General features: G+C 61.9%; 2 protein-coding genes and 1 long non-coding RNA gene across 6 annotated transcripts; 2 read left to right on the forward strand and 1 right to left on the reverse strand.

Moving 5' to 3' along the window:
• The first annotated feature begins 29 nt into the window (after window positions 1-29).
• Galns (galactosamine (N-acetyl)-6-sulfatase) lies at window positions 30-21,517 on the forward strand. 4 transcript variants are annotated; one of them, XM_047527785.1, is made up of 14 exons: window positions 30-248; window positions 3,766-3,889; window positions 4,534-4,608; window positions 5,443-5,545; window positions 8,202-8,345; window positions 9,141-9,207; window positions 9,279-9,406; window positions 9,645-9,784; window positions 11,064-11,167; window positions 13,933-14,069; window positions 14,954-15,056; window positions 17,550-17,671; window positions 18,187-18,304; window positions 20,759-21,517. In XM_047527785.1, exons 1-14 carry the CDS (start codon window positions 129-131, stop codon window positions 20,843-20,845), a joined length of 1,572 nt encoding a protein of 523 aa, XP_047383741.1. In that variant the 5' UTR covers window positions 30-128; the 3' UTR covers window positions 20,846-21,517. The 4 variants fall into 4 exon arrangements, with proteins under 4 accessions (XP_047383741.1, XP_047383742.1, XP_047383743.1 ...); XM_047527786.1 differs by lacking the exon at window positions 20,759-21,517 and having other exon boundaries at window positions 18,100-18,234; XM_047527787.1 differs by lacking the exons at window positions 17,550-17,671; window positions 18,187-18,304; window positions 20,759-21,517 and adding an exon at window positions 17,070-17,539.
• On the reverse strand, window positions 21,507-22,832 carry LOC124966497 (uncharacterized). Its single transcript, XR_007105360.1, has 3 exons — window positions 22,677-22,832; window positions 22,143-22,437; window positions 21,507-21,823 (listed from the first exon to the last, which is right to left on the reverse strand). It is a non-coding gene; the product is annotated as an uncharacterized LOC124966497 (long non-coding RNA).
• On the forward strand, window positions 22,092-24,662 carry Aprt (adenine phosphoribosyltransferase). The gene is made up of 5 exons (XM_047527792.1): window positions 22,092-22,228; window positions 22,371-22,477; window positions 23,691-23,824; window positions 23,985-24,063; window positions 24,234-24,662. Exons 1-5 carry the CDS (start codon window positions 22,149-22,151, stop codon window positions 24,374-24,376), a joined length of 543 nt encoding a protein of 180 aa, XP_047383748.1. The 5' UTR covers window positions 22,092-22,148; the 3' UTR covers window positions 24,377-24,662.
• Window positions 24,663-24,758: the final 96 nt, after the last annotated feature.

Genomic DNA, 24,758 nt, shown 5'->3' on the forward strand with positions numbered 1-24,758 from the left:
CCCGTCACGCGGCCGCGCGGGCCCCGCCCCCGTCCCGTCACTCAGCCGGCCCAGTCGGGCCGGAAGGGGCGCGGGTCTTCCTAGGTTCTCCCCGCCGGCAGGGTTCCCGCGGCGCCCCGGTAGTTGTCATGGCGGCGGTTGCCGTGGCGACGAGGGGGTGGCGGCTGCTACTGGTGTTGAGCACTGCGGGGGTCGCGGCCGCCGGCGCTCGGCAGCCCCCCAACATCCTACTGCTGCTCATGGACGACGTGAGTGCGAGCGCGGGGCGGCGGGCGGCGGGCTGCCGGGCGGGCTCGTTCCCGGACCCGGTCCTCAAGTCGCGGCGCGTGGCCCTGCGCAGCCGCCCATCTCATCTGGACGCGCGCCGCGGCCTCCAGCATCTGGCCAGGGTCCGGCGAGGAGAGCTGGGAGGGAGGAGTGTCGCCCCCAGCGGCTGCCACGGCCTCGGTCCCCCGCGCTGGCCGCCCAGCCCTGGGCACCTCGGTCCTTTGGGGCACTTATCCGAGGAACCCGGAGTCGCGGAGTGACCTGGAGACACAGGTCGAGGGGGAGCTTAACTTCCACTCGCCTAGGCTTGGGTTTCAGCCTGCTCCCCTTGGGGTGGGCCTGGTTGTCCTGGGATGGCACCCACTGGATGTGATGACCGAGTTCTCATTCAGTTCAGGACAGTTGGGCATGTCTGGGCACCTGTCAGTTCCCAAGGGTTGCCAGCAGAGAGCTTCAACTTTTCCACCTGTCCTGTGCTGTGCTGATGGGCACAGTGACCCCCCGGCCACACCCTGGTGTTGGGAAGTTGTGGCTGGTGGGAACTGAGGAGTGGCTTGTGTGTGAGGTATATTTGGATTTCACAGACTTGGCATAAAATATCACACTTGATAATTATTAAATTACTAGTTATCTACTACAAAAAGTTAATGACCCTCATATATGCCTGAAAAGATAAGATACACCTATAATCCTCCTACCCAGAGGTCTCCACGGGTGTGGCACTGAGCCCCCTTCTTTCGAGCTCCTGGTGGCTTCAGCAGGCTTTGCTTAGTCATGCACAGCACCACAATCTGAGAAGCAATTTCCGCTCTGTTGTTCAGTCTTTCCAAAGTTTGAGTCCTCTCAAGGTTAGCTGCATGGTCTCTTTTGGAGGAGCTAACTCTGGGGAGGTGGGGGGAGGGCTCGGTCTTTCTGCTGTATGCCTTTCCTTTCCAGGATGACAGGGTGTGAGAAGTCATGTGCCCTCCTGGGAGTTCATTGATAACTTTTCGTACTGATGACTTGTTGAAATGTTGGCATTTAGCTCTGCTGGGTTATGTGAAATGTGGTGCTAGCCTTTGTTTCACCTGCATGCTGTTCTGCTGTGTCTAGAAAATATAAAACCACACATGGGCTCACAGTGTGATTGCTATGGGGCAGCACTGTTTTAGAGCAGGGAAGTTTGAGGTGGTGGAGTGTGACCAGCACCTAAGAGAGTTGTACTGGGCACTGTCCACTTCTCCCTGTCTGGGCTCCCTAGGGCTGGGGCAGGAGGGCCCCTGCTGTGCCCAGAGGCCCTTTCCTATAGGCTCTTCTTGTGGTTTGGATTCCTTGGTGGTGCAAATTCAAATAGGTCTGAAGGATATCTATCTTTCTGTCCTGGCTAATTGAGATGCATCAAAAAGACTGAAACTCAAGAACTTTTTCATGCAAAATGACAGGAAACAAAGCGATTTAAGCAGAAAATGGGAAGTCCCTGGCTCTCCTAACTAGACAGACCAAGTTACCCTGACTCCAGGCAGGTGGGATCCAGTCTCCACCCTCACATACCTCTGTTGTCTCTGAGCTGGCCCTGGGATGGCCCTGGGATGGCCCCACAAGAGCCCAGGCCATGCCAGGTTCCCCCACCCTCAGTCAGAGATCTCTTGAGACTCCTGTACCCAGGAGTCCTATCATCCTGACATGGGTCATAACCTGAGCTAAGCATACTGCAGGAGGGGCCTATGCTGACCTGTCCAGCTGGGGCCCAGAGTCTAATCCTGGAAGGGGAGACTGGCTGATTTCATCTGGTCTACCTAACCAGATAACACCACAGGGCAGCAGCCAGAAGGGGCAGGGGTACTGGCAAGTGAAAACAACAGGCCCCGACATGACAGCTGAAAGGTGCAGCCTCGGGCAGCACAGGGGTTTGCTGCTCTCTCCTCTGAAGCCCCAGCCTCCCCTTTCGCTTCTCCACACACCCTCCTCCCTCTGCAGACCAGCTGCCTGTCAGGTTTGTGTCTGAACCTGTAACCGGCGGTAGCAAGAGTCTGGCTCACTGCAGGATGACCTGGCTGACCTCCCAGCCCCAGGCCTGGCACCATCGGAGGGTGAGCTTGTCTCTGGTGAAGGGACCATGACCGTGGGCTGGCTGCCTGCGACTCCATTTCTCCCTGGCCCAGTCATCTGTGGCTGAGGGAGTGTGATGCTAGGACTACCCCTTCCATCTGTGAGGACAGTGTTCCAGAAAAGGGGCTGCCCCCCAGCTGGGTACTGCAAGGTCCACTCCCCTGCTAATCATGCTGGCCTGCCAAAAAACCGCACACTCCCTGCAGGGGTTGGGCCAGGATGGGGTACAGCCTATAGCCCTTCACCCGTCTGGAGGCACCCTGCCCTGCCTGGTCTGGGGGCATCTGTTTGGTCCCCCCTCGGTGTCCTCAGACTCCGGTACATGAGGGCGGGCTTGATGAGTGAGCTCAGGGAACTTAGGCCTGACACATTCTCGGTCTGGGCAGGGCCCAGAGTGCTGCGAGGAGCAAAGACGCGCCTCCCCGTCTACCCACAGACCACGCTGCCTCCCAAGAGTCAGAAAGCTCTTGTCCCTGTTGGGTTTGCAAGGTAGGATCAAGAAAAGCCCACAGCTGCGGCAGAAGCTAGAGTTGGAGGCAAGCGCCTTCACCACAGAATTCTCCTGGAACAGCCGCCCTAACCCAGAGCCTGCAGAGCCCTCCTGCACGCTCAGGCCCTTCCACGCACATTTAGCGAGGGAAGCACATGCCTGCTTGCCTTCACCGTGGCCACGGCAGCCAGGAAGATGTGCAGCCACACTTCCTAAAGCCTAATGTTCCCGCTGGGGAAAGTGACCCCAGGCAAGAGAGGCCATCGCCTGTGTTGTGGCCAGCTTCCACTCCTAAGGGACGCGGACAGTCATTGGGTCCTTTGAACTCATGGCAGGCGGAGGACACTGCTGGGACACCTCATGTTCATAGCTAAGAAAGCTGATACCAGATGAGGAACAGGTGCTGAGCAGAAAGGTTGACTGCCTGGGGCCCCTGTCCTCAGGAAGACCCCTGGCACAGAGGTTGCCCTGGGCTGGCATCTTGGAACTGGAATTTGAGGCATTCCCACTGTCCCCTGGTAAGAACGGCTTCCTGTGCCTGAGCTGTGTGTAAGATACCCTCATTTGTGTGGAAGATCCACCTTCCTCCTGGGCATCCAGAACCTTGGTACCTGCCGGGGAAAGGGTGCCTCCATGGACCCGGACCGAGTCCCTCAGGACCTTCTGATGGCCACTACTCCCTGATGGTATACAGAAGTCCGCGTCAGTCCTGGGAAGCAGACATGTACACACCTTCCCCAAGTGAAGGTCAAACAGAAATGGAGGCGATAGCCAGCAAGGCCCAGCTAGACCCTGCCCAGGCTGCTGGTGTTTGGCATGGGCTTTGCTGGAGGTGAGGGAGGCCCAAGACACTCACTCCCCCATGACAGAAACGGCACTAGCAGGAGGGGTTCATTCCACGTCTGTGTTCTTCCGTGCAGATGGGGTGGGGCGACCTGGGGGTGTACGGAGAACCTTCCAGAGAGACTCCAAATTTGGACCGGATGGCTGCGGAAGGGATGCTTTTCCCAAACTTCTATTCTGCCAACCCTCTGTGCTCACCATGTAAGTCTGCCTGGGCTCCTGGCCCAGCAATGGGGTGCCGCAGGGCCCAGCATATCCCACCTCCTTCCAGCCCTGGCTCTGCACAGTGCTAGGAGCATGGGGCACTGAGCCTTCAGAGGCTGCCCGTGGGCTTAGGGACTGTCCAGGACCTTCAAAGTCAATGTCCAGCCCTGGAAGCTGCTGCTATCCTCTATCTCCCAGAGTCAAGGTGGCCCCTGCCAGGGAAGGGCCACAAGAGCTATCTGGGTGCTTCCTGCTCACGGGGTATAAGGTGCAGGGGGGAGGCAGTAGGACTGTGCCCTTCTCCCTGTGGAGGTTCACTCCTGCTGGACAGGCGGGTGCAGAGCTCGGACCTATGGAGTGCAATATGGGGGCAAAGGGTCAGCACCTGGGGGTGGGCCTGGTGCAGAGGCGGCCCAGTGACCGTCCCAGAGGGTCGTGGGGACAGTTCAGCTGCAGGCCCAAGGTCCTGCCTTTGCCTGTCAGCAGGGCGTTGCGCCCACACCCAGGAGATGCAGAGGCTGGGCAGGTTGTTGGACAGTGGGCCAGGTGTACTGGCAGGAGCTGCACAGCAGGAGGCACTGTGGAGCCGGCCCAGGATCCTGCAGGCTGTTCTCACCACCGTTCTCACCACCTCCCTGCAGCCAGGGCAGCCCTGCTCACAGGACGGCTGCCCATTCGCAACGGCTTCTACACCACCAATGCGCACGCCCGGAACGGTATGCCCCCCTCCAGGGGTGCCCCACCCAGAGAGGGGGCTGTGTTCGGGCCTCAGGCAGGGATGCCGAGGGCCAGAATAAGATCCAGGCAGGATGTTGTTTGGCCCTGCCCCCTGTGCCTTAGTTCTGCAGAGGGGCACAAACTACCCAGGGTCAGATGCCTCATTTGGTTCTGAAGTCTCTTTAAGCCAGATTCCAGCACTTCCACCAAAAGCAGTGGCTAGACGGGGCAGCACTCGCAGCTCAGGACCTTGCACAGGCCCCGCAGAGCCGGGCCTCCTCCCCTGTGCAGACCTCACCAGGCTGGGGCTGAGCAGGGCACCCCATACCCTGCCCAGTGCCCCTCCTGCCACCCATCCTGCTCCTGGGACACTACCTGACTGCAGAGTGGGCATGCCCTCCCTCCAGGAGCTCCTGCTCCACTTTGGCAGCAAACCCTGCACCCACAGAGACCTGGGGAGGCCAGGGGTCTCAGGTCACGGCAGGGAATATTCTGGAAAGTACTTGAGAGCTTGGATGGGTTCTCTGGGACGGCCTCACAGATGAGATGGGATTTCAGAGGGCCCTGAAGAGAGCATAGGAAGGATAGGGTGCAGCCTGTGGAGAGTGGGGGTCCCAGCTGGGCGAGCAGAGCAGTGGGGGCAGCATGCCTGGGAGGACACTGGGGCCGTTGCCACCATCCCACCCTGGCCATGGTGCTTGGGTGTGCCTGGGGGAATCCTGGAAAGCACCTGGCCGCGCCTCCGCTGTCGATCCCGAGGGGCCACTGTGTGGGTCCATAGGGGTGGGTGAGACCCCTGAACTCCGTGCTCACACACATCGCTGCCCCTCCAGCCTACACACCCCAGGAGGTCGTGGGCGGCATCCCCGACTCTGAGTTCCTCCTACCTGAGCTCCTGAGGGAAGCCGGCTACACCAGCAAGATCGTGGGCAAGTGGTGAGTCAAGTGGTGAGTCCCAGGCACCCCGCCGAGTCCGCGCTGCACGGCCCCACTCAGACCCTTACAAACAAGGGGCCTCTGGGAACCCTGAGTCCTCAGTGCACTTAGAGTTCCACCAGGTGCTTCTAAAAGCTGGGCGTGGCCCCAGGGTGGTTTCCCTGGTGTGCTGGTAGGATCTCAGTTCAGGCCAGAGGCTGGGACACAGCCTTGCAGAGCCACTTCATGGGGTTGGACTCTGTGGGCAAGCGGGCACATCACCCCAGGACACAGTCTCAGCCCCTACCACCGCCCACCGTGCTTTCACCTCTGCTCCTGTGGGGCCTCCTGCCATAAAGGAGCCACACGATTGCACACACAGGGTGTGGGTGAGGCAGGCACCAGCAAGTCAGCAGCAGGGAAGGATGCGATGTAGTGGAACTCATTGCTACACCGTGTCCTGTTTCAAGCACAGGAAACTTTTATCTCCTTTGCTCCCTGGAGACTCTCAAGTGTAAAGTTGGAGGTCCCATGGGCCCTGGCCTGTAGTAGCCCTTCCCATGCTGTAGCCACAGGCCCCTGTTCTTCAGGAGGCCGCCCCCAGTTGTCTGCCTCTGTGACTTCTCTGCTGCCTGGGGCCCTTCTTGTGGGCTCCCCTGGGGACTCTTCTCTGAGCATGTTGGTCATAGGAATGTGGAATCTGCTGAGATCAGAATGTAATGGTTGGAAAATCCAGGCACTCAAAGGCTGACGAGGAGCGCTGTCACTCTGAAGACGGGCAGGCACGGCGGAGGAGTAGAGCTGAGTGGGCACTCGGACCCAGGTCCTCTCACAGGCAGGGCAGGGCCCCTCATTGCCTGCAGTCCCTGAGCAGGTACAAGGAAGGCCCGGGGGAGTCATGGCAGAGCCCAGGCCTTGAGGGCCAAGGAGGATCCCATGGCCCTGGTGACAAGCCCAGTGGTGACCAGCACTCTGTGCCTAGCCTGGTGGCTCTGCCCTGATGCAAAGCCTTCCATTCACTGGCACACTTGGGGCAGCTGGAGCAGAACAGGAGGATCTGCATGGGGCTGCCTGAGAGGTGTCTCGGAGCAGAGGTGCCAGGCAGGGCCAGAGAAGCAGCTGTGCTCTGACTTGGGACATGGGCACGGTGGGCAACAGGCCAGTGGGGTGGGGGCAGCACAAGGTCTAGGAGACCTGGGGCAGGTCCTGCAGCTGTTCCTCAGTGAGGGGTCCTGACCCCAGCAGGCCCCACTGCCAGCCTGAGGGTTATTGTGGGCCATGGCCAGGACCATCCTGAAGTCCTTCATCTGGACATCAGTGCCAAGGATCTGAATAGTGTCTGCCTGACCAAGCCCTCAGGGCTGACCAGGCCTGGACTCCTGCAGAGAGACTGCATGATCTGCTCATAGCCACACAAAGCAAGTGGGGCTGGGGCACGTGCCCTGTTCGCTGCAGCACCCTGCTCCGGCTCTCCTGCTGGCCCACAGCTGACCGTCACCATTGCAGCTGTGTCCAAGCAGGACTGTGGCTTGACCCCCCAAACAAAGGCCTTCGTGCTGACAGATGTGATGCGGGCAGCCACCTGCCCAGCAATGCTCAGGAAGGACAGGTTGTCACGGGAGACACACGGGACACAGCACAGGCCGCAGCTCAGGGTCTGGAGGTCAAAGCAGCACAGGTGCCTGCCAGGAAGGAGAGAAGGGGCAGCAGCCAGAGCTAGGCCACCATCCTGGGAAAGCAGCCAGCCTGCTGCCCCTGGTCCTCCAGCCCACTGCCCCTGCAACCCTGCCCACGGAGTGACCCAGTGAGCACTGCACGACTGGAGTGCAGGGTTCCCGAGAGTGGTCAGGAACGGCCTCCACAGGGACTGTCCCAGGACTCTTGGAAGAGGACTCTCCTGCCATCAGGCTGCCCTGGCTGGACCTGGCCGTGGCTCAAAGCCAGCCCTGGGAGTCACTGCTCTGACACGGTTTTGAAGACCAGGTGGGAGCTGGGTTCCTTGCAGGGCCGACGGCCTTGCTCAAGCACCACTTGCGGCCACTGGCCCACTTGACTGGGAGCTGGAGCCGAGTGCCCACACCTCTCGGCAGCCTTCCGTCAGCTGCTGGTAAGAGGGAACAAGATTAGGTGCCCCCAGAAGTGAAGAGGGTGTATGGGGCTGGGGTGCCATCGTACCAGCCTCCTCCCCTCAGAGGGGAGCCTGGTCTTAGTGGCTTTTGCACATCTTCCCGAAACCCCTCTGGCATCAGTTCACGCCCAGGGTGCCAGGCATGCGAGGCAGCCTGCAGGTTTCCCTTAGCTGGGAGAAGAGACGCTTGCTGTTCAGAGACTAGCCAGGCCCTGAGGACTGGAAGTCTTGAGGAGGGACCTGGCCCTCGGGACCCGGCTCCGGGAGCATTCCTCAGGGCTCAGGGCGAGAGAGAGCCAAGGGGCCTGGAGACCTGGGAGGGCACTGGGTCCCGAGGCTGCGTGCAGCTGGGGGAGCTCTCCTTCAGCGCTCCCAGCATCCCGCGGACACCCAGCCCCCACCGAGCCTCCCATGCAGCCCCCTCGGCTGTGCCCACACACTCTGCACGTGACCCGTGCTCTGCTGCAGGGGAGGGTGGTCTCCAGGCCCCTGGGTGCTGTCTGGGGGGCGTGCCAGGTGGCCCTGAAGTGTCGGTTCCTGCTCCTATAGGCATCTGGGCCACAGGCCCGAGTTCCACCCGCTGAAGCACGGATTTGACGAGTGGTTTGGATCCCCCAACTGTCACTTTGGACCATTTGACAACAGGGCCAAGCCCAACATCCCCGTGTACAGGGACTGGGAGATGGTCGGCAGGTAAGGGGTCCCTCCTCACTCCCAGCCTTGCTCTGCTGTCGGGGTGCCCAGCACTCCTCCCTTGGCCTCTGCAGCTGCCCACCTGCTGGCCAGTGCTGCATCCTGTGCACCCAGGGTCTCGTGAGACTCACACCTGGGGCACATCTGGCCTTTCCAAGGTCCTCAATCCCTTTGGGCCACTGTGAATCAGATGCCTGCCCCAGCAGGGTGTTTGCAGGACCTCAGGCAGCCCCTGATGCAGCCTGACCCATCGCTGCAGTCTAGACGCTGGGCATGCAGGGAAATGCTGGTTGAGCCCTCATTTGTAAGCCACAGGGAAACGTGGGAGTGGAAGTCAGGGGGAGGAACCCCGGGGCAGCTCCACCCGCAGTGCTTGGATCAGGGCCCTTATCTTTCTTGAATTTTGTTTCTTTCTTATGGATCATGGACCAAAGAGCTGAGGCACCCATGGCCTGTTTAAAAGTGGCAGCTTTATTGGGCCATGATTCTCAAGCCACAGCATTCACCAGCCCTGCGGTGTGCAGTGTGCAGGTGTCCAGAGCTGGGCGACCACCATCTTCCCCCCATAAACATATCCCCCCTGGGGCTCTCCCACCCAGCCCCTGGCCTCAGCTCTGCCCTGCTCCATCCTGGGCCAGAAGAACTGTCCTGGGCAGTGCGAGCTTCCAGCTGGATTTGTTCCACAATTGGAACATTCCCACCTTCTAAACAAGGCCATGACCACAGCTGACCTCAGAGACAAGCACATGTTCTGGGCCAAACCCTGATTTCTATCTGGGGCTGGATTGTTTTCAGATTTTATGAAGAATTTCCAATTAACCTGAAGACTGGAGAAGCCAACCTCACCCAGATCTACTTACAGGTGAGGAGCTGGGTTGGGCTGGACAGGCCACAGGGGCAGTGGACAGAGGAGAATATACAGTCTCCCCACAGGAAGCCCTGGATTTCATCAGGAGACAGCAGGCCAGGCAGCGCCCATTCTTCCTCTACTGGGCCATCGATGCCACCCACGCGCCTGTCTATGCCTCCAGGCCTTTCTTGGGTACCAGCCAGCGAGGGCGGTGAGTCCCTATCAGGGAAACATAGACCCCAGGGGACGTTGGCCGTGCTGAATTACCTCAGGGACCTGTGCTCAGAAAGCCCTGACTGGGGGAAGACCCCGCAGAGGCAGCTGGCTCTGTCTGTGATGCGCCACCTGGACTTGGGCCTTCTGCTCCAGGGGTTCCTCTGAAGCTGCAGTGTTAGGTGCTAAGTCGTGCCTACACCCTGGCTGCCTGACAAGCTGCCTCTGCTCCACAGCTATGGGGATGCTGTCCGCGAGGTCGACGACAGCGTGGGAAGAATCCTGAGGCTGCTGCGGGACCTGAGCCTCACGGAGAACACCTTCGTCTTCTTCACGTCAGATAACGGCGCTGCCCTCGTTTCTGCTCCCGAACAAGGCGGGTGCTGGTCCTTGTCCTCCTGGCTGCCCAGTGAATGGGCCCAAACGACTCACACGTCAGAGTCCACCGTCTGGCCTCCAGCAGAGCAGAAGGGGCTTCCCTGGTCAGGGAGCCTCCAGGCAGGTGGTGGTGGCCTTTCCTGCCCAGGGCTAGTCGGAGGTGTTGGTGAATTTGGTCTTGCTGAGGAGGCAGAGGCAGAATATCACAGGGGGAGGACGGTCGGGGGAGGACGGTCTGGGGAGGCCCCTCCCAGCAACCCAGGCAGCAGCAGGTTTGCAGGTGGGCACGGCCGAGTGTCAGGGTGCTGAGGAACACGGGCCCATCAAGAAGGGGCTCTGCCAACCCCAGGGTCTTCAGCACCCAGCCTCCTCTCTGCCCTCGGGCAGTTCAGGCTGTGCCCTCTTAGAATGCTCACCTTCCCCGCTAGGCCCTGGTTTCAAGTGGCAGGAACCCAGCACGGCCAGCGTAAGCCCAGGGAGAGCCGCAGGGGGCAGAGCAGCGGCGCCTGGGGGCTGGCGTGTGGCTCTCAGGCAGGCCCTCCCTGTACAGGGAGAGGAGTGAGGCCTGGTTCCTGCCAGCAGGGTCCCGGGCCAGCTGCTGCACACCGCCCACATGGAGGGCCGAGGGCCGGCTCCAGGAAGGGACTCCCAGACAGAGGGAAGTGGGATGTTGGCCATTGGCCACTCCAGTGCGTGCGTGGTGGCTGTGGTGGCAGAGGCAGCTCTTGTCCCTGTGTGCAGACCCCACTCAGCCTGAGGGCCCAGGGAGCGGCTGAAGCCGGAGTCCAGCAAGCAGCGCCCCTGGTCACGGAGCAGGCCTCCTGCCTCAGCTCTGTCTGGGGCTAGTGGGAACACCCCCGCACCTACCTGCCCTCCGTCAGGACAGCGGGGCTCGCCCCAGACCCACGGGGAGCCTGCGAACTTAGCACCTGAGGCTGAGCAGAGGCCTCTGAACCCAGCGACCTCTGCCTGGGGAGTGTTTCCTGGCTCTGCCTGAAGAGTCCGCGTTGCTGACCGCAGGCTGAGCACTGGCACCTCCCCTGCTGAGCAATGGCTCCTCATTGGGGCAGGGACTCCTCTCTCCGGACACCTGTCACTGGGGCGTTCTAGGCCGTTGCCTGGTGGGTGCGATCCTGTGCTTAGAGCCGACCTTGCCTGGTCCTGTCTCCATGATGGGTTTCCAGGACTCCACACCTCAGGACAGGAGCCAGCACAGGCAGTGAAGCTGAGTGCTGGGCTTGGTCCAGGGGCCTGAAGGCTGATGGCTTTCTCCCCAGGTGGCAGTAATGGCCCCTTTTTGTGTGGGAAGCAGACCACATTTGAAGGTGGGATGAGGGTGCCTGCGATCGCGTGGTGGCCTGGGCACGTCCCTGCAGGCCAGGTAAGTCAGTGTCTCCCACGGGACTTGGGAGGCTGTCGGTGCCCATGGTGGGGAGGACCCTTCTGGGCCCAGCCCTGTGGCAGTCCTGGGTGGCAGGTGTCCTGCTGTGCTGGAGGTGCGGGGACCTCTGGAGCGGGCACGTGGAGCTAGGTTTGTGAAACCCATTAAGCCACATCACCCCAAGGCCCGTGTCCTGTGGACATGCTCGCGGGGCAGCGGCAGCCTGCGGTGGCACCTGAAGTCTGTCTGTGGGGCACAGAACAAGGGGTGCATCCTGCTACATCCCAGCCTGGCCTGAAGAACGTCCACCCTTGAGCCCTAGGTCACTCATCGGTTGAGGACCCACTTTGGGGACGGTGGCCTGGGAGGCGTGAGTCTCCCACGCTTTGGACAGGCCTCAGGCCTGGGCGGCACCCCCAACCCTTGGTTTAGGGTTGGGTCCCACTCTGGCTGAGTTCAGTTTGCAGGCCAGCTGCTCTGGAGGCCCCCGCTGCCCCACTGCAGCACTCTGTGGCCCCACTGGGCCTGTGCAGACAGCCCAGGGCCATCTCTCCGTCCAGGTCAGCTGATGTGTGGTGTTCCCGTCCCAGGGTGTGGTGTGTGAGGCCAGGTGCACAGGTGGCAGGGACTGGGACATGGTGTCCCTGGGCCATCCTCCTGCCCACCACACTGTGTCTGCCCCACACACTCTCAGAGCTGGGAGTAGCCTGCAGGCGTCCTACCCACCATGCCTAGGACAGTCCCCCTGTGTCCCCAGCAGCAGGTGGGGCTGGGGTGGCACCTGCCCCAAGTGCATGGCCTCTAAGCCCAGCTGGGCTCTGGTCCTCAGAACCCTCTGACCAGGACCTCCAGGTCGCCAGGCCCCACCCACTGAAGGACCCCAGGCTCACTGAGGCGGCAGCTGCATGCGCCTGTCAACTGACCGGCTCTCTCTGAAGGGCAGATGTGGCCGCTGCACTGCTTTGCTGGGTGGGATCCGTGTGGCCAGCAGGTCACAGCATCCTGCCACGCAAGAGGTGCTGGGCTGCACCCCCGACTGCAACACTTCTGGGCCTTGTGTGGTCAGGGGGAGCACTTGGCCAGCAGTCATGCCTTCCAGGGGAGTGGGAGAGGCAAGAGGCCGAGACAGGCTACCGCAGCCCTGCGCTAATAAGGAGCCCGGGTCCCCGCACACGTCCAGCCCAACCTTGCTGAGGCACACCTGGGAAGGCAAGGCGGGCTGCCCTCGTGCCCCGACCCTGCCCACCTGCTGCTGTCCCGTGGACTCAGGGCATCCACTCCCACGGCCCTTCCTAGCCAGTAGAAAGAGCCCAGGTTTGGTATCTGGAATCCACCTTGAGCCCTGTGGAGAGAAGAGCACCTTGCCGAGCCAGTACCCTCCTCCTCTCTCCCGTTTCCCACGGGGCACAAGCTGGAGCTGAGTTTGACAGGGACAGACCTGTGTGCTGTGCTGGCGGAGGTCTATCTGTCCGGACCCCCAACATTGGTCCAGCAGCACCTGCCCAGCTTCCCGTTGCCGCTGCTGCAGCCTTTGATCCAGATGGAGCCCAGGGGCTCAGCACAGCCTCCAGGCCTGTCCTGCTGGCCAGCCTCCTCAGCCTTCCCTCGATCTTCCCTCGACCTCGGTCTTTGCACAGCGCTGCTCATGCTGATGGAGGACCCCAGACCACTCCCTTCCTGCCCCCTAGCCAGGCAGCGAACACCTGTTGTTCTGAGATGGTGAAGATGAAGATGTCTTTCTATCCCTCTTCCCTCCTTTTTTTCCTATCCTTGAAAAATATGAAAACCCAGAGGTAAGGGGCTGGGAGGACACCCAGCGGGAGGCTGTGCTCCCCTGCAGCACTCCAGAGGGCTTCTGGACCAAACGTGGCCTTGCGTTCCCCACTGCCCTGTGCAGGGCGGACCCCAGACAGCACGGCCACAGGCTTCTCCCATCGAGTGTGTCCCTGCCACAGCTAGGCCATGTCTCCATCGGGCTCTGCTGAGCAGGGCCAGGCGAGGGCCGCGCTGACTAGGCGGACCTGGCTGAGCCCTGGCCAACAGTGGTGCTAAGTCCTGCTTAGCTGACTCCATGGTGTGCTGTCCAGGGGTGGTGCTCACCCCCACCATTTTTCCCACTGACCTGCCTGCGCCCCCGGTCACAGAGGTTAGGATCAGAGATGAGCTTGCAGCCTGTCCCCAGCACATGCACAGGGTTACTGAGGATTGGGCAGCCAGTGGAGGACACGAGCAGGCCCAGTGAGGCAGAGCCCTGAGGCTCACTGCTGGTCACTGCTGCTTGTTGGTGATCGGGCCCTTGGTGTAGCCAGAGACCAGTCAGCATGCTGCCCACAGGGTCCAGCTTATCTACAGAGGCGCCTCAGGGGGGCCCAGTGGGCACTGCCCCTCCTGCAGCTGTCTGCTCACGGGCATGCCAGAAGGCCAGCTCTGGTCCCTCGCTGTCCTCTGCAGTGTCTCCAGGGGCCGTTCCCACCTACAGCCCACCTAGATTGCAGAACTCACCCCAGCTGCAGGTGTCACGTGTGAAGTGCCACCATTTGTCTCAGGACAGCTGGGCCCCAGGTGGACCCCTGGCCATCATTCCCTGGAGGAGCTCAGGCAGTTCTCCCGTCTGGCTCCAGGCCTGTGTCCCATCGGCCACCCACAGGCTCCATGACTGGGCTCAGTCCGACCCCGTGGGGGCTGTGAGCACCCAAGCACATCTCCAGACCCCGCCGCCTCCTGGGCAGGGCAGAGGTTCCAAGTGACCGCCATGTTCACTTCAGGTGAGCCATCAGCTGGGCAGCATCATGGACCTGTTCTCCACCAGCCTGTCCCTTGCAGGCCTGAAGGTGCCCCATGACAGAACTGTTGACGGCCTCAACCTCCTGCCCGCCATCCTGCAGGGCCAGCTGGTGGACAGGTTGGTGCTGGACACACAGCCTAACCCCGCAGAGCTTCCTCATCCAGCACACTGTCAGCCTCTACTGAGGGCCAGAAGCATGGGGAGGCAGGGAGCTCCTGACCAGGGACCCCGGGGCTGCGTGTGGGGCAGGGCCCCCAGGACTCGGGGCAGGGAGGCCCAGGTTCTCAGGAGCCTTGTCCCCACCTGCAGGCCAGTCACTGTGACGGCCACCACAGTGCTTCTTGTGGGGAGGAGAGCACCTCAGCCCAGTTGCCAGCCCCCAAACTCGAGCCTGTGTGCCAGAGTCCACCTCATCCCTGGGCTCTCCGAAGGGCTGTGAGCTCTGGGAAGCCCAACGCCCAGCAGGCCTGGAACCACCGAGAGCTTGCTGCGCAGCGTCTGGTTTGGGGAGGCCTAGGAGGGGCTTGCTCTTTTGTTTCTTCAAAAGTTCTTATTTTTTTCCCTCTTGAAACCCAACCCAGGAGCTTGCTCATGCCTAGGAGAGAGGGCCAGACACCCCAGCTCCACACCCTGGGCTGCTCTCTTCTCCAGGTCCTCTGGCCCCAGGAGAGGCCATTCACTGCTACCTCACGGTGTGGGCTGGCCTCCCTTTGCCCCACAAGGGCCCAGAATAGGAGGGACGTGCCCCGGGGGCGAGGCCCACAGCCTCATGGCCTGTCTGTTCTCCTGGGGAGCTGGGGCTGGACCCAAGGCCTCCTTACACCAAGCCTCTATGCCCAGCAGCACCCAGCCCACCCTTCTTCCATGTGCAGTCTGATCTCAGCACCGTCATCTCTGGACTGTCAGCTGGGTCTGGCTTGGAGACATGAGGAGCTCACTGCTCACCCTGCCAGGAGCCCGCGTGGGGACCTGGTGGTAATCCTTACCCTCCCACCCCACAGGCCAATATTCTATTACCGTGGCAACACGCTGATGGCGCTCACTCTCGGCCTATACAAGGCCCACTTCTGGACTTGGACTAACTCCTGGGAGGAGTTTAAACAGGTATGGGGCTCAGGGTGCAGGGCCCAGCAAGCGGGCCACAGTTGGAAAACCTCTACCCATCTCTGAGCCACCGTCAAGGCTGCTGAGGTGGGAAGCAGCCTCGGGAGGACACCCGCTCAGACCTGGGTGGCTATTGAGGACTGGGTACCGGGGATGCATGTTTATAGGATGCCCAGAAGCACTAGGGGCTGCAGGTGGTGTTCTGCAGAGACCCTCAGGCCTCGCCACAACCACAGGGGGTCCTGTCCTTCGCAAGAGGCCTTCAGAGCAGGCACAGCCCAGGCTAAGGCATCCTGCCAGCATCTGAGCCTCCCCCCGCCCCAGACCAGGTGGCGGAGTGGCCTGGCCAGCCCAGGGAATAGGGCTGTGGGGTCTGCATCAGGGTGCCAGCCGGAGTCAGGGGGAAATGCCATACGTTCAGGCTCTGGGCTCACACTACCCCTCCACCCCGCTGGGGCCTCCCAGGGCCTTCCCTCTGGCGGCTGGCTGGTCCTGCCTCCTCCAGCTCGGGCTCCTTGGGGTCTTTAGAGACTTGGCAGCCTCGATCATTTGCCTTAATTGGGAAGGAAATCAAGTCAATGAACAGTCTGAGTACTAGAACACTGTGAGCCAACTGGGGTGCACATCGCAAGCTCCTGGCTCAGGCCGGGTGGGTGGCGCAGAGGTGCCCTGGGAGCTGCTGGTGGGACGTGAGTGCCTCCTGTGCACACGTGGGCACCCAGGACAGTGTCCTAGGCCCTTGCTGGTCCTGCTGGCCCCACCCCACACTGCCCTGCCCCACCTCCTTCCTTCAGGTTGCATGTCAGGGACATCCCTGAGGGCTGTCCTGAACACTGGCCATGCCCCACCAGGCCCTAAGAGGAAGCCGGTGCCCCAAAGACACCTGCCCGGTTTCCCTTGGACCCCTGGAGCTGCACCTGGTCAAGTGGCTAAGAGATGCCACAGAAGAGCCCTTGAGGGAGGGAGCCAGGACCCCCAGAGATGGGGTCTCCCTCTGCCTTTCACAGAGGACCCCTGAGCTCTCCCCAGCCCTCTCTGGGATCCCTGTTGTTGGCTCAAGAGTCTGGGTGGTCCAGACGCAGGAGAAAGGAAGTCCCTCAGGCTTGCAGGATCCCTCCCTGGCCCCTGCCTTGTAGCCTGGGAACACAGTGGCTGATCTGTCCTTTGGCCTCCCTGTGCAGGGTCCCAAGTCCCAGCTGGGCTTCTGCCAGGCTGATGTACAGAGGGGATGGGGCAACCGGGTGACCCATACCTGTAATCTCAGCAACTGGGAGGCTGAGGCAGGAGGATCACAAGCCACTTAGTGAGAAATATGAATAAAGGTGTGGAGGTATGTCGGGATGGGGCTCCATCCAGGAAGGCAGAGCCCACGCCGCATGGTCGGGCGGATCGAAGCTGTTTGCACCTGGGAGAGGCCCATGCAGGGCACCTGGCAGGGCTTCGCTGCTCAGCCACACCCGTCCCTTCGATGGCTCGGGACAAGCCCCTGGGAGGGAGGAGCGTTTGTCAGCTTGCCTTCCTTCCTCTGCCGGAGCAGGAAACACAGAGTTCACATCTCGTCAGTGGCCGGCTGGCAGGGTCCCTGCCTGGCAGTCCCCAGGGGCAGGCCCAGCGGCTGGGAGCTGGTTGTTCGCGGGTGTACTGCAGCGGGCACCCGTGGCCCTGAGCCACACTTCAGCAGGTCAGCCCCCAGCTCCACCACTGACCCCACGGCCCCTGGAGCAGGCCAGTGAGCCTCACGCAAAGAGCGTCTGAGGATGCTCAGTGGGAAGTCTGCCCAGGTCATAGACAGAAGTGGAGACAGTCAACCCCAGGTCCATCTGGTGGACCCGGGGCCCCAGGCCCCAGGTCCACCTGTGTGGCCTCTGGGCTCTTTCCCCAGCATTCACCTGTGTGGTCACGAAGCCCCTCGGCTTCAGCTTCTGCCCCTGTGTCTGTGGTCTCTTGGCTTCTGGGCACAGTCCTTCCTCCTCACCCGTCCAGTGACTCTTCATCCTAACTTTAATCTACCAGAGGCCGCCTCTCCTCCTGGACGCACAGGGGTGTTGGAAGGAGCACTTCTCCATACAGTGGCAGCAGTCAAGACGGGAGATGGGGTGCAGAGGCACACGCCTGTGATCCCAGCAACGCAGGAGGCTGAGGCAGCAGGATCACAGCAATTTAGCAAGACCCTGCCTCAGAATAAAATAAGGCAGAGGGCTGGGGATGCAGCTCAGGGGCAGAGCACCCGGGCTCAATCCCCAGTGCCTTAAAAAGAAAGAAGGTTGGCCCCACATCTCAAGACTTGTACCCACAGAGTACAGGAACACCTAGGGAGGCACACGAGACAGGCTGGCAGGCAGCTCCGCCCGAGGCCTCAGATGACACACTTGGCCTTTGCCCACCTGCCAGGGCCTCCTGGAACATGGACCCTGAGTCTTGGAGAGAGCCAGGAACAGAGCAGGGCGGGCAGGGCTTTCTGAGGCACCCATGCTCCCTCCTGCCTCCTCGAAGGGCATCGACTTCTGTCCTGGGCAGAACGTCTCAGGAGTCACCACCCACACCCAGGAAGAGCACACGAAGCTGCCCTTGATTTTCCACCTGGGACGAGACCCCGGGGAGAGGTACCCGCTCAGGTGAGTCAGGACCAGGGGCCCCAGGCTGCCTAGAAAATGCTCACCATATCCAACCCAAGGCAAGGGCCAGCACTCTGCCCTTCCATTGCAGAAGGCCACCGGAGCACCCAGGAGTGCAGCCCCTCTAGAGACCCCTCAATCCCTCCTAGGTGGGGCCACCTTCCCTCCCTGGCCTCTCCCCACCTCTGCTCTCCCAGCCTCTAGTCCACTGCCTCTGCTGGCCACAAGTGTGCATTGTATTGCAGATGTCCTGGCACAGAGAGCTTCGGTCCCCAGAGAGCCTTTCCACCACCTCTCCAGAGAGGCCAGGTTGGCAGTCCAGGGCCATAGCCCACACTGACCACTGGCTCTTGTCCTTGGCATGCCCACCTCTGTTGACCAGCTCAGAACTGGTTAGCCCCAGCCCCTCCTGGCTCTCTCCCTCATAGAATAGCTGTGGGCCTTCCTGAGTGCCAGCCAGGAGCCCAGGAACTGACCAGCCCCAGATGCTGCCAATAAAAACATCTCATCTCCAGCTTCGGCAGTGCGGAGTACCAGGATGTCCTTGGCAGGATCACTCCAGCTGTCCAGCAGCACCAGGAGGCCCTGATCCCTGGACAGCCCCAGCTCAATGTGTGCAACCAGGCAGTCATGGTAAGTAATTCGTCCTTGCCGGACCCATCACTGCACCTGGGCAGAACCCAGGGCCAGCCATGGCCTGCACTGGCACACCAGCGCCCTGGACACAGTCATCTTGGGCTGCAGCATGTTCTGGAACCCAGTGCCTAAGGGCCACAGGTGTTCAAGGTGCCATCTAGGGAGCAGAGTGGCCACTCCACTGGAGGCAATGGGGCTGCAGTTGGAAACTGCCCTCCTGCTGCTTCCCACAGGCTCTGTAGGTGGAGGATGAGCTTGAACCCTCAGAGGACCCAAGGACACTGACCAGGGAGGCAGAAGGCCCCAGAGTCCACCATGCCTTTCTCCTGCTGAGCCAAGCATGGCAGGGCCACAGCTTCTGCCCGCCCCAGCTGTCCCAGCCCCTGGCCCTGTGCCCACTGAAGCACAGGAGAGGTCAGGCGCCGTAGCCCATGAGTCACATGAGGGGGCTCTTCCCAGGATGGAGGTCCCACAGAGATCCCCAAAGGAAGTGGATCCACTCAGGCCAGGCTGTGAGGGGCCTGGACATTGTCACAGGAAGGGATTAAGGACAGTGGAAGTGAGGCCTAAGCACAGCACCTGTAGCTGTGGCAGGAGAAGCCCTGGGCTGTGCTGAGGGCCCCAGGGGGCAGGGTGTGAGCAGCCCCGGGAGTGCCCACCTCCCAGCACAAGGTTCCCAAGAAGGTGGGACCTTGACCCCATGGGGGACCCCATGGGGAGTCCAGTGGAGTTCCAGTGGCCACGCCCTGCATGACAAGGCTGAGGGACCTCTCCTGGAAGCTCTGGAGCCAGTCCTCTGCTTGCCTGGCCATACCAGGCTCCCCTGCCTGCTGACCATGCCAGCTGAGCCCCAGGGCTGCTCCAGAGAAGGCCGAGGTTGTCAGACCTCCTTCCTCCTGGCGGGAGAAAGGCCTGATTCAGGACCCTTCCAGGTCCAAAAGCACAGCCCCTGGAGCCAGCAGGCACCAGCTTGGGGGTTTCAGGGACACCTCCACTCCCCTGAAGGCCATGACCAGGACTCGCCTGGCCAGATGGACTCGGCACCCGAAGTTGTTTTGGGCAGGAGCAAGGCAGTGCAGAGGAGCACCCTCCTTGGTGAATGGCCTTATCCAGGGCCAGGGGGCCTGCCGCCCTCTGAGGGCTCATTGGAGACGGAGCTGGGCAGAGGTTCCTCACCATGGGGAGGTTTGGGGGCCCTGTCTTTGAAGGAGCACTGTGCTCCTGGCATTCTGGCCTCTGTCAGCAGTAGAGCGCAAGGCCCTGAGGACCACCATGTTTTGGGCCCCAGGAGCCCCAGTGCCCTCCGGTGGGGCGATGCTGCTTCCATCCAGTCTGTGACTGCAGGGTCAGGCTGTCCCCAGGAAGCAACCTCCTTCCAGTTGTGCAGAGGCCGTGGTGGGTGGGCTTCCTGATGAGCAAAGGGCCAGGGAGGTGGGCAGCACATAGCCAGGTTGCTGCTGCCATCTCCTGGGCGCTGGGGGAAACGGCTGCAGCTGCAGCTAGTCGCATCCAGGCACCTTAGTACAGAAGGGGTGCTGGGGTCCAGGACCCCCGCAGGCGAGACTTGCGGGGTGCCCCACTTCTGCGGTGTGTGCTGCCAGGGGAGCTGGTGCTCTGCACCTGCCTTCTCCAGCGCTTACCCACACGGCTCTGCTCCCTGAATCCCAGGCCAGCTGTGTGAGGGGCTCAGGGGCATTTCCTGTTTCTGTGAGATCAGTCCCAATGCCGCCTGTCACAGCCACTGAACAGGGGCCTGTCCCATGGCCCACAGGACACACCGCAGCAGCCTTGAGAAGCAAAGCCCTGACCCTCCTTGGCCCTGAGTCCAGACTCATACCTGCCACTGTCCTTCAGAGGCTGGAACAGCCCCCTGTCCACTCTACCCTGCCCCCAGCGTGGGGCCTGAGGAACCACAGGGTCAGGGACTTGAACACTGAGTGCCCCACGCCACGAGGGAGTCGTGTCAAAGGCTGTGACTCGGTGGCACCCAGATTCTGAAGCCTGGGCAGGACAGCAGGCCAGGCCCAGGCTTCCTCCAAGAAGGCTCCTCTTGGGGCGCCTCAGGGCACTCCTGTCTGCACCCCGGCCCCTCCCAGAGGCCTTCTTCCCTGCACCAGCTTCCTCCACCTGGAAGCAGTGCCCAGGACATGGGTAGATGCCTCATGTCCCCTGCCCATAGCCAGCCTCACCCTGGCCACCATCACTTGGCTTGCTGTTCACCAGCCCTGCCCCAGTCACTGCTGCTCCCTCAGAGTGAGGCTGCACCTTCCCATGATGCTCAGCAAGCTGCTAGCTTGACCAGGTGGAGCTGTAGGTGGTCTCCCCACTGCAGCCCAGTGGATGGGTTGGGAGACCCAACCTGGGTGGGCAAGTGTCTGAAACCTGTTTGCTGTAGCCAAGACCAAAAGTGCCTGGAGTAACTCCATGTTTTCCTGAATTTTCATTTCATAGAACTGGGCGCCTCCAGGCTGTGAAAAGTTAGGGAAGTGTCTGAGGCCTCCAGAGTCTGTCCCAGAGAAGTGCTCCTGGCCCCATTAGCACCTGCTTGGATCCCAGCCAGGCCCAGAATCTCCACAGGCCCTGCAAGTGCCCAAGGGCAGGAAGTCTCTGACCTCAGGACACCCCATTAAAGAGCGCCAACTGCCAGCTGCTCACTGCCAGACAGCACCTGCAACCAGCAGCGGGGCCTGCAAGACACCTGCCAGAGACCTGGTTCCAAAGTTCATTCCTCGCTGCTCCTCACCCACCTGGCCCTGCAGCCCATCGCCCCAGCTGGCTGTGAAGGAGGCCATAGGCCCATTGCTGCCTCCTGGCTGTTCCTGCGTCTGTTTCCATCTTGGTGTTGAAGGACTGCTGGCAGCAGTGTGATTCCATGCTGAGCCCTTCAGTACTGTTGGGATGCTCTCCCTGCACCACCCCACAAGGCTGTGGGCAGGAGTGGGATGGGGAGGAGACAGACACTCCACCCCAAGATGGGGTACCCACACCACTGCTTCTGTGGAGGGTGGCAGTGTCCTTGACTCTGTCCCAGCATCCGTGAACCTGTCTGCTGTGGGTGCCGCCTGCCCTCCTAGGCATTGCACGTGGTCTCAAGGCCCGTGAGTCACCTTCCACGAGTGGGTTTTCACATCTGTACACTGGCTGTCATACCAAAACGAACTGTAAAAGTTGCGAAGTTTCAAAGAAAGTAGGCTTATAATAAAGGAACAAAACGTATTTTAACTTTGTCGACTTGGGGTTTACAGGAGACCACGTTTGGGGGAGGCTGTGCCTCAGGCATCTGGCCTGGGAAGGCGCTGAGGCGGTGACCCGGCTCCTCGGGCCCTGGCTAGGGCGATTCGCTGGTCCCAGCCCAAGGCCTCTGCAAGGCCGGCCAAGCATCCCACACCCGCTGCACGCCGCGTCCTCGCGACAAGCCGAGGTGGGTCCGGGGCGCCCAGCGCACCGTCTCCCACAGCTCGGAGACCCCCGCCCCGTTGACGGGCCTCGGGGTCTCCTGCTTGAGGCAGGAAGCATCTGTGCGGTGGTGCAAGAAAAGAGCACGCATCAGGAAACCGGTCGCCTAGGTTCCGACGAGAAAACGGTACTTCCTGCAGGAGGCTCCACCCCGGCGCCCGGCCCCGCCCCGCCCCAGGCCCCGCCCCCGCCCGCGTCCGGCCCCGCTCCGCCCCCGCTCCAGGCTCCGCCCCCCGCCCCGCGCCCTCTCTGCCCCCGCTCCAGGCTCCGCCCCCCGCCCCGCGCTCTCTCTGCCCTCGCTCCAGGCTCCGCCCCCGGCCCCGCCCTCCCGCTCGGTCCCCGCGGAGCCCGGCCCGCCCTCGCCCCCGGGCGTACGCACGCGGCCATGGCGGAGCACGACCTGCAGCTGGTGGCTCGGCGCATCCGCAGCTTCCCCGACTTCCCCATCCCGGGCGTGCTGTTCAGGTGCGTCCGCGGCCCGGGCGGCGCGGCACAGCCAGAGCGTTGGCGCCACCCTCGGTGCCTGGCGTGGGTGCGTGGGCGGCTCGGGGGTCCCGCAGGCCGCACGCCCCGTCCGCCCGAGTCACCAGCCTCTTCTTGTGCCCAGGGACATCTCGCCGCTGCTGAAGGACCCCGACTCCTTCCGCGCCTCCATCCGCCTCCTGGCCGGTCACCTGAAGACCACGCACGGCGGCAAGATAGACTACATCGCAGGCGAGTGGCCGGGCGCGGCCCTCCTCTGCCCTGCCCGTCCCCACCCAGTGCTCCTCTTCCTGTCCCCCATCCACGACCGTCCCCCGGTGCCGCGCCCGTGTTCCCGTTCCCTGTCCCTCTGCCGCTTCACCTCGTCTTCCGGTCCTCCATGCCCCCATCCCCTTGTCCCAACCCTTCTGTCCCCCTTCTATCCCTCTACCCTTTCTGTCGCCTCCCTCCCCCGCTTGATGGGAGAATGGGGCTGGGCGGTGTGACTTCCCGTTCCTCCTGCAGCCTGCAGTGTCTGCCTGCGTTGGACCTCTGCCCCCTGACCCCACTGGCTATGCCTGCTGGGGGTGGCCCGAGGTTGGCCAGGCACCCCAGGGGCAGGACTGTATGGCGTGAGCTTGGAGGAGGGCTTTGGGGATTCTTTAGAGAACCACCAGGAGGAGGGAACTGGCTTGGGATCACCACCAAGGGTTCAAGCCCAGGCCTGCTTCCGGCCACCGGAAGCCCTACCTGGTAGCCCCAAAACGGGGCTGCCCAGCCCTTGGCGCCGGCTGCTCCTGGGCTGGGCGGCTCCACTTGGAGGCCTCCCACTGGTGGTGCCCCACTCTGGGTTGGGGGCGGTACTTCCTCCCCTAGAACCTTGCCATGTGGACTGCCACATTGTCTCCCAGGACCTGATTGGCTGAGCTACCCTCCCTCTCTTGTTGCCCCTGCACAAGCTTGTGTTGAGTGCCTACTGTATTCCAGACCTGGACCCAACCCTTGGACTTTGGAAGTGGCCCTGGATAGCTCAGTGCCCACCAGGGGTTACCAGGAGAGCCCCAGTGAGGGGCGGGGTGTGAAAACAGGGTGCTCCTGGTGGTTCTTGTCCCATCCATCTAGCTCGCTGCCCTGTGGGACATCCCCATCACAGCTCAGTCCACCTGAGAAGTGCCAACCTGGCCACTCCCTGCTCTTGTGAACAAGAAGCTACACTGCAGGCACTGCCCCTGGGGAGTGATAGGCAGTCTGAGCTGTGCAGAGGCCAGGTAACCTCCCCAGGCAACACAGTTCTTGGCCTATAGGGTCAGCTAGACCCTGGGATGGGTGTCATTGGCCCTTTAGGCACAGCCAACAAGACCAGGTGCCCCTTGTCACTGCTTCTTGCCCCCTCCAGCCCTGGCCTAGAGGGACCCCGTGCTGTCGTGCCACACGGCTGCTGCCTGACAACCTTCTCACCTGACAGGCCTAGACTCCAGAGGCTTCCTGTTCGGTCCCTCTCTGGCCCAGGAGCTGGGCCTGGGCTGTGTGCTCATCCGAAAGCGTGGAAAGCTGCCAGGTCCCACAGTGTCTGCCTCCTATGCGCTGGAATATGGGAAGGTGGGCAGGCTGGGGGTAGCCAGAGGAGGAGCAGGGCGGGTCCCAGAGCTCCCAGGCTCACACAGCCAGATAACATCAGGAGTGGTGGAGCCAAGCACAGGCAGGTGGCCACTAGCTGGCTCCCAGCTCTGGACAGTCACTGCCTGCTTCTCATCCACAGGCTGAGCTGGAAATTCAGAAGGATGCCCTGGAGCCAGGGCAGAAGGTGGTCGTTGTGGACGACCTGCTGGCCACTGGTGGTAAGAGTGCCTGGGTGCAGGTGGGTTGGGAGTGCCTACCCACTGAATGCATGGAGCTGTGGCACCTCAGCCCTTTACAGCTCACAGGGTCTGGGGGACTCGGTGCTGTGTCCCCTGGGGCTGGCCCAGCTCACAGCTGGAGGCCTCACCCCACACCCACCCATCCCCAGGAACCATGCGTGCTGCCTGTGAGCTGCTGGGCCAGCTGCGGGCCGAGGTGCTGGAGTGCGTGAGCCTGGTGGAACTGACCTCGCTGAAGGGCAGGGAGAAGCTGGGGGCCGTCCCCTTCTTCTCCCTCTTGCAGTACGAGTGACACGGTGACCAGGATGGCTGCCCCCTGCCTGGCATCTTTAGCTGGACAAGACAGTGATTCTGCCCTGGGTGCCTTAAGTGACCTCCACAGGCCACCAGGGGCCAGTGGCTGCTCTTCTAGAATGTTTTATCTCTTCCTTGGTTGAGTGACCTCTGGTGCCCACAGGTCTCCACCTGGGGCCCTTCCTGCAGGTTCTGGAAGTGCCAAAACCTGGAGCAAAGCCACCCAGGCCCCCAAGTCGTTACCAATGCAGCAAGATCACACCAGTAAACAGCTTTGCCAGTCATCCTGTGTTGTCACCTGGACTGGGGGAAGCCTGGAACAGTGCCCCTGGGGGGCAGTGCTCAGCACTCTGGGTCTGTCTTCAAATGAGGCTTTGGCA

This window comes from Sciurus carolinensis, chromosome 16 (genome assembly GCF_902686445.1).
Source record: "Sciurus carolinensis chromosome 16, mSciCar1.2, whole genome shotgun sequence".
Lineage (NCBI taxonomy): Eukaryota > Metazoa > Chordata > Mammalia > Rodentia > Sciuridae > Sciurus > Sciurus carolinensis.

What these genes read in the sequence shown, in the direction of transcription:
- Galns (XM_047527785.1), top strand. Translation starts at nt 129, where the DNA reads ATGGCGGCGGTTGCCGTGGCGACGAGGGGGTGGCGGCTGCTACTGGTG. An exon ending in GACTGGGAGATGGTCGGCAG is followed by an intron (nt 8,346 to 9,140) that starts GTAAGGGGTCCC and finishes GATTGTTTTCAG; the next exon opens with ATTTTATGAAGAATTTCCAA. An exon ending in GGCACGTCCCTGCAGGCCAG is followed by an intron (nt 11,168 to 13,932) that starts GTAAGTCAGTGT and finishes TGTTCACTTCAG; the next exon opens with GTGAGCCATCAGCTGGGCAG.
- Aprt (XM_047527792.1), top strand. Translation starts at nt 22,149, where the DNA reads ATGGCGGAGCACGACCTGCAGCTGGTGGCTCGGCGCATCCGCAGCTTC. An exon ending in ATCCCGGGCGTGCTGTTCAG is followed by an intron (nt 22,229 to 22,370) that starts GTGCGTCCGCGG and finishes TCTTGTGCCCAG; the next exon opens with GGACATCTCGCCGCTGCTGA. An exon ending in ATGCGCTGGAATATGGGAAG is followed by an intron (nt 23,825 to 23,984) that starts GTGGGCAGGCTG and finishes TCTCATCCACAG; the next exon opens with GCTGAGCTGGAAATTCAGAA.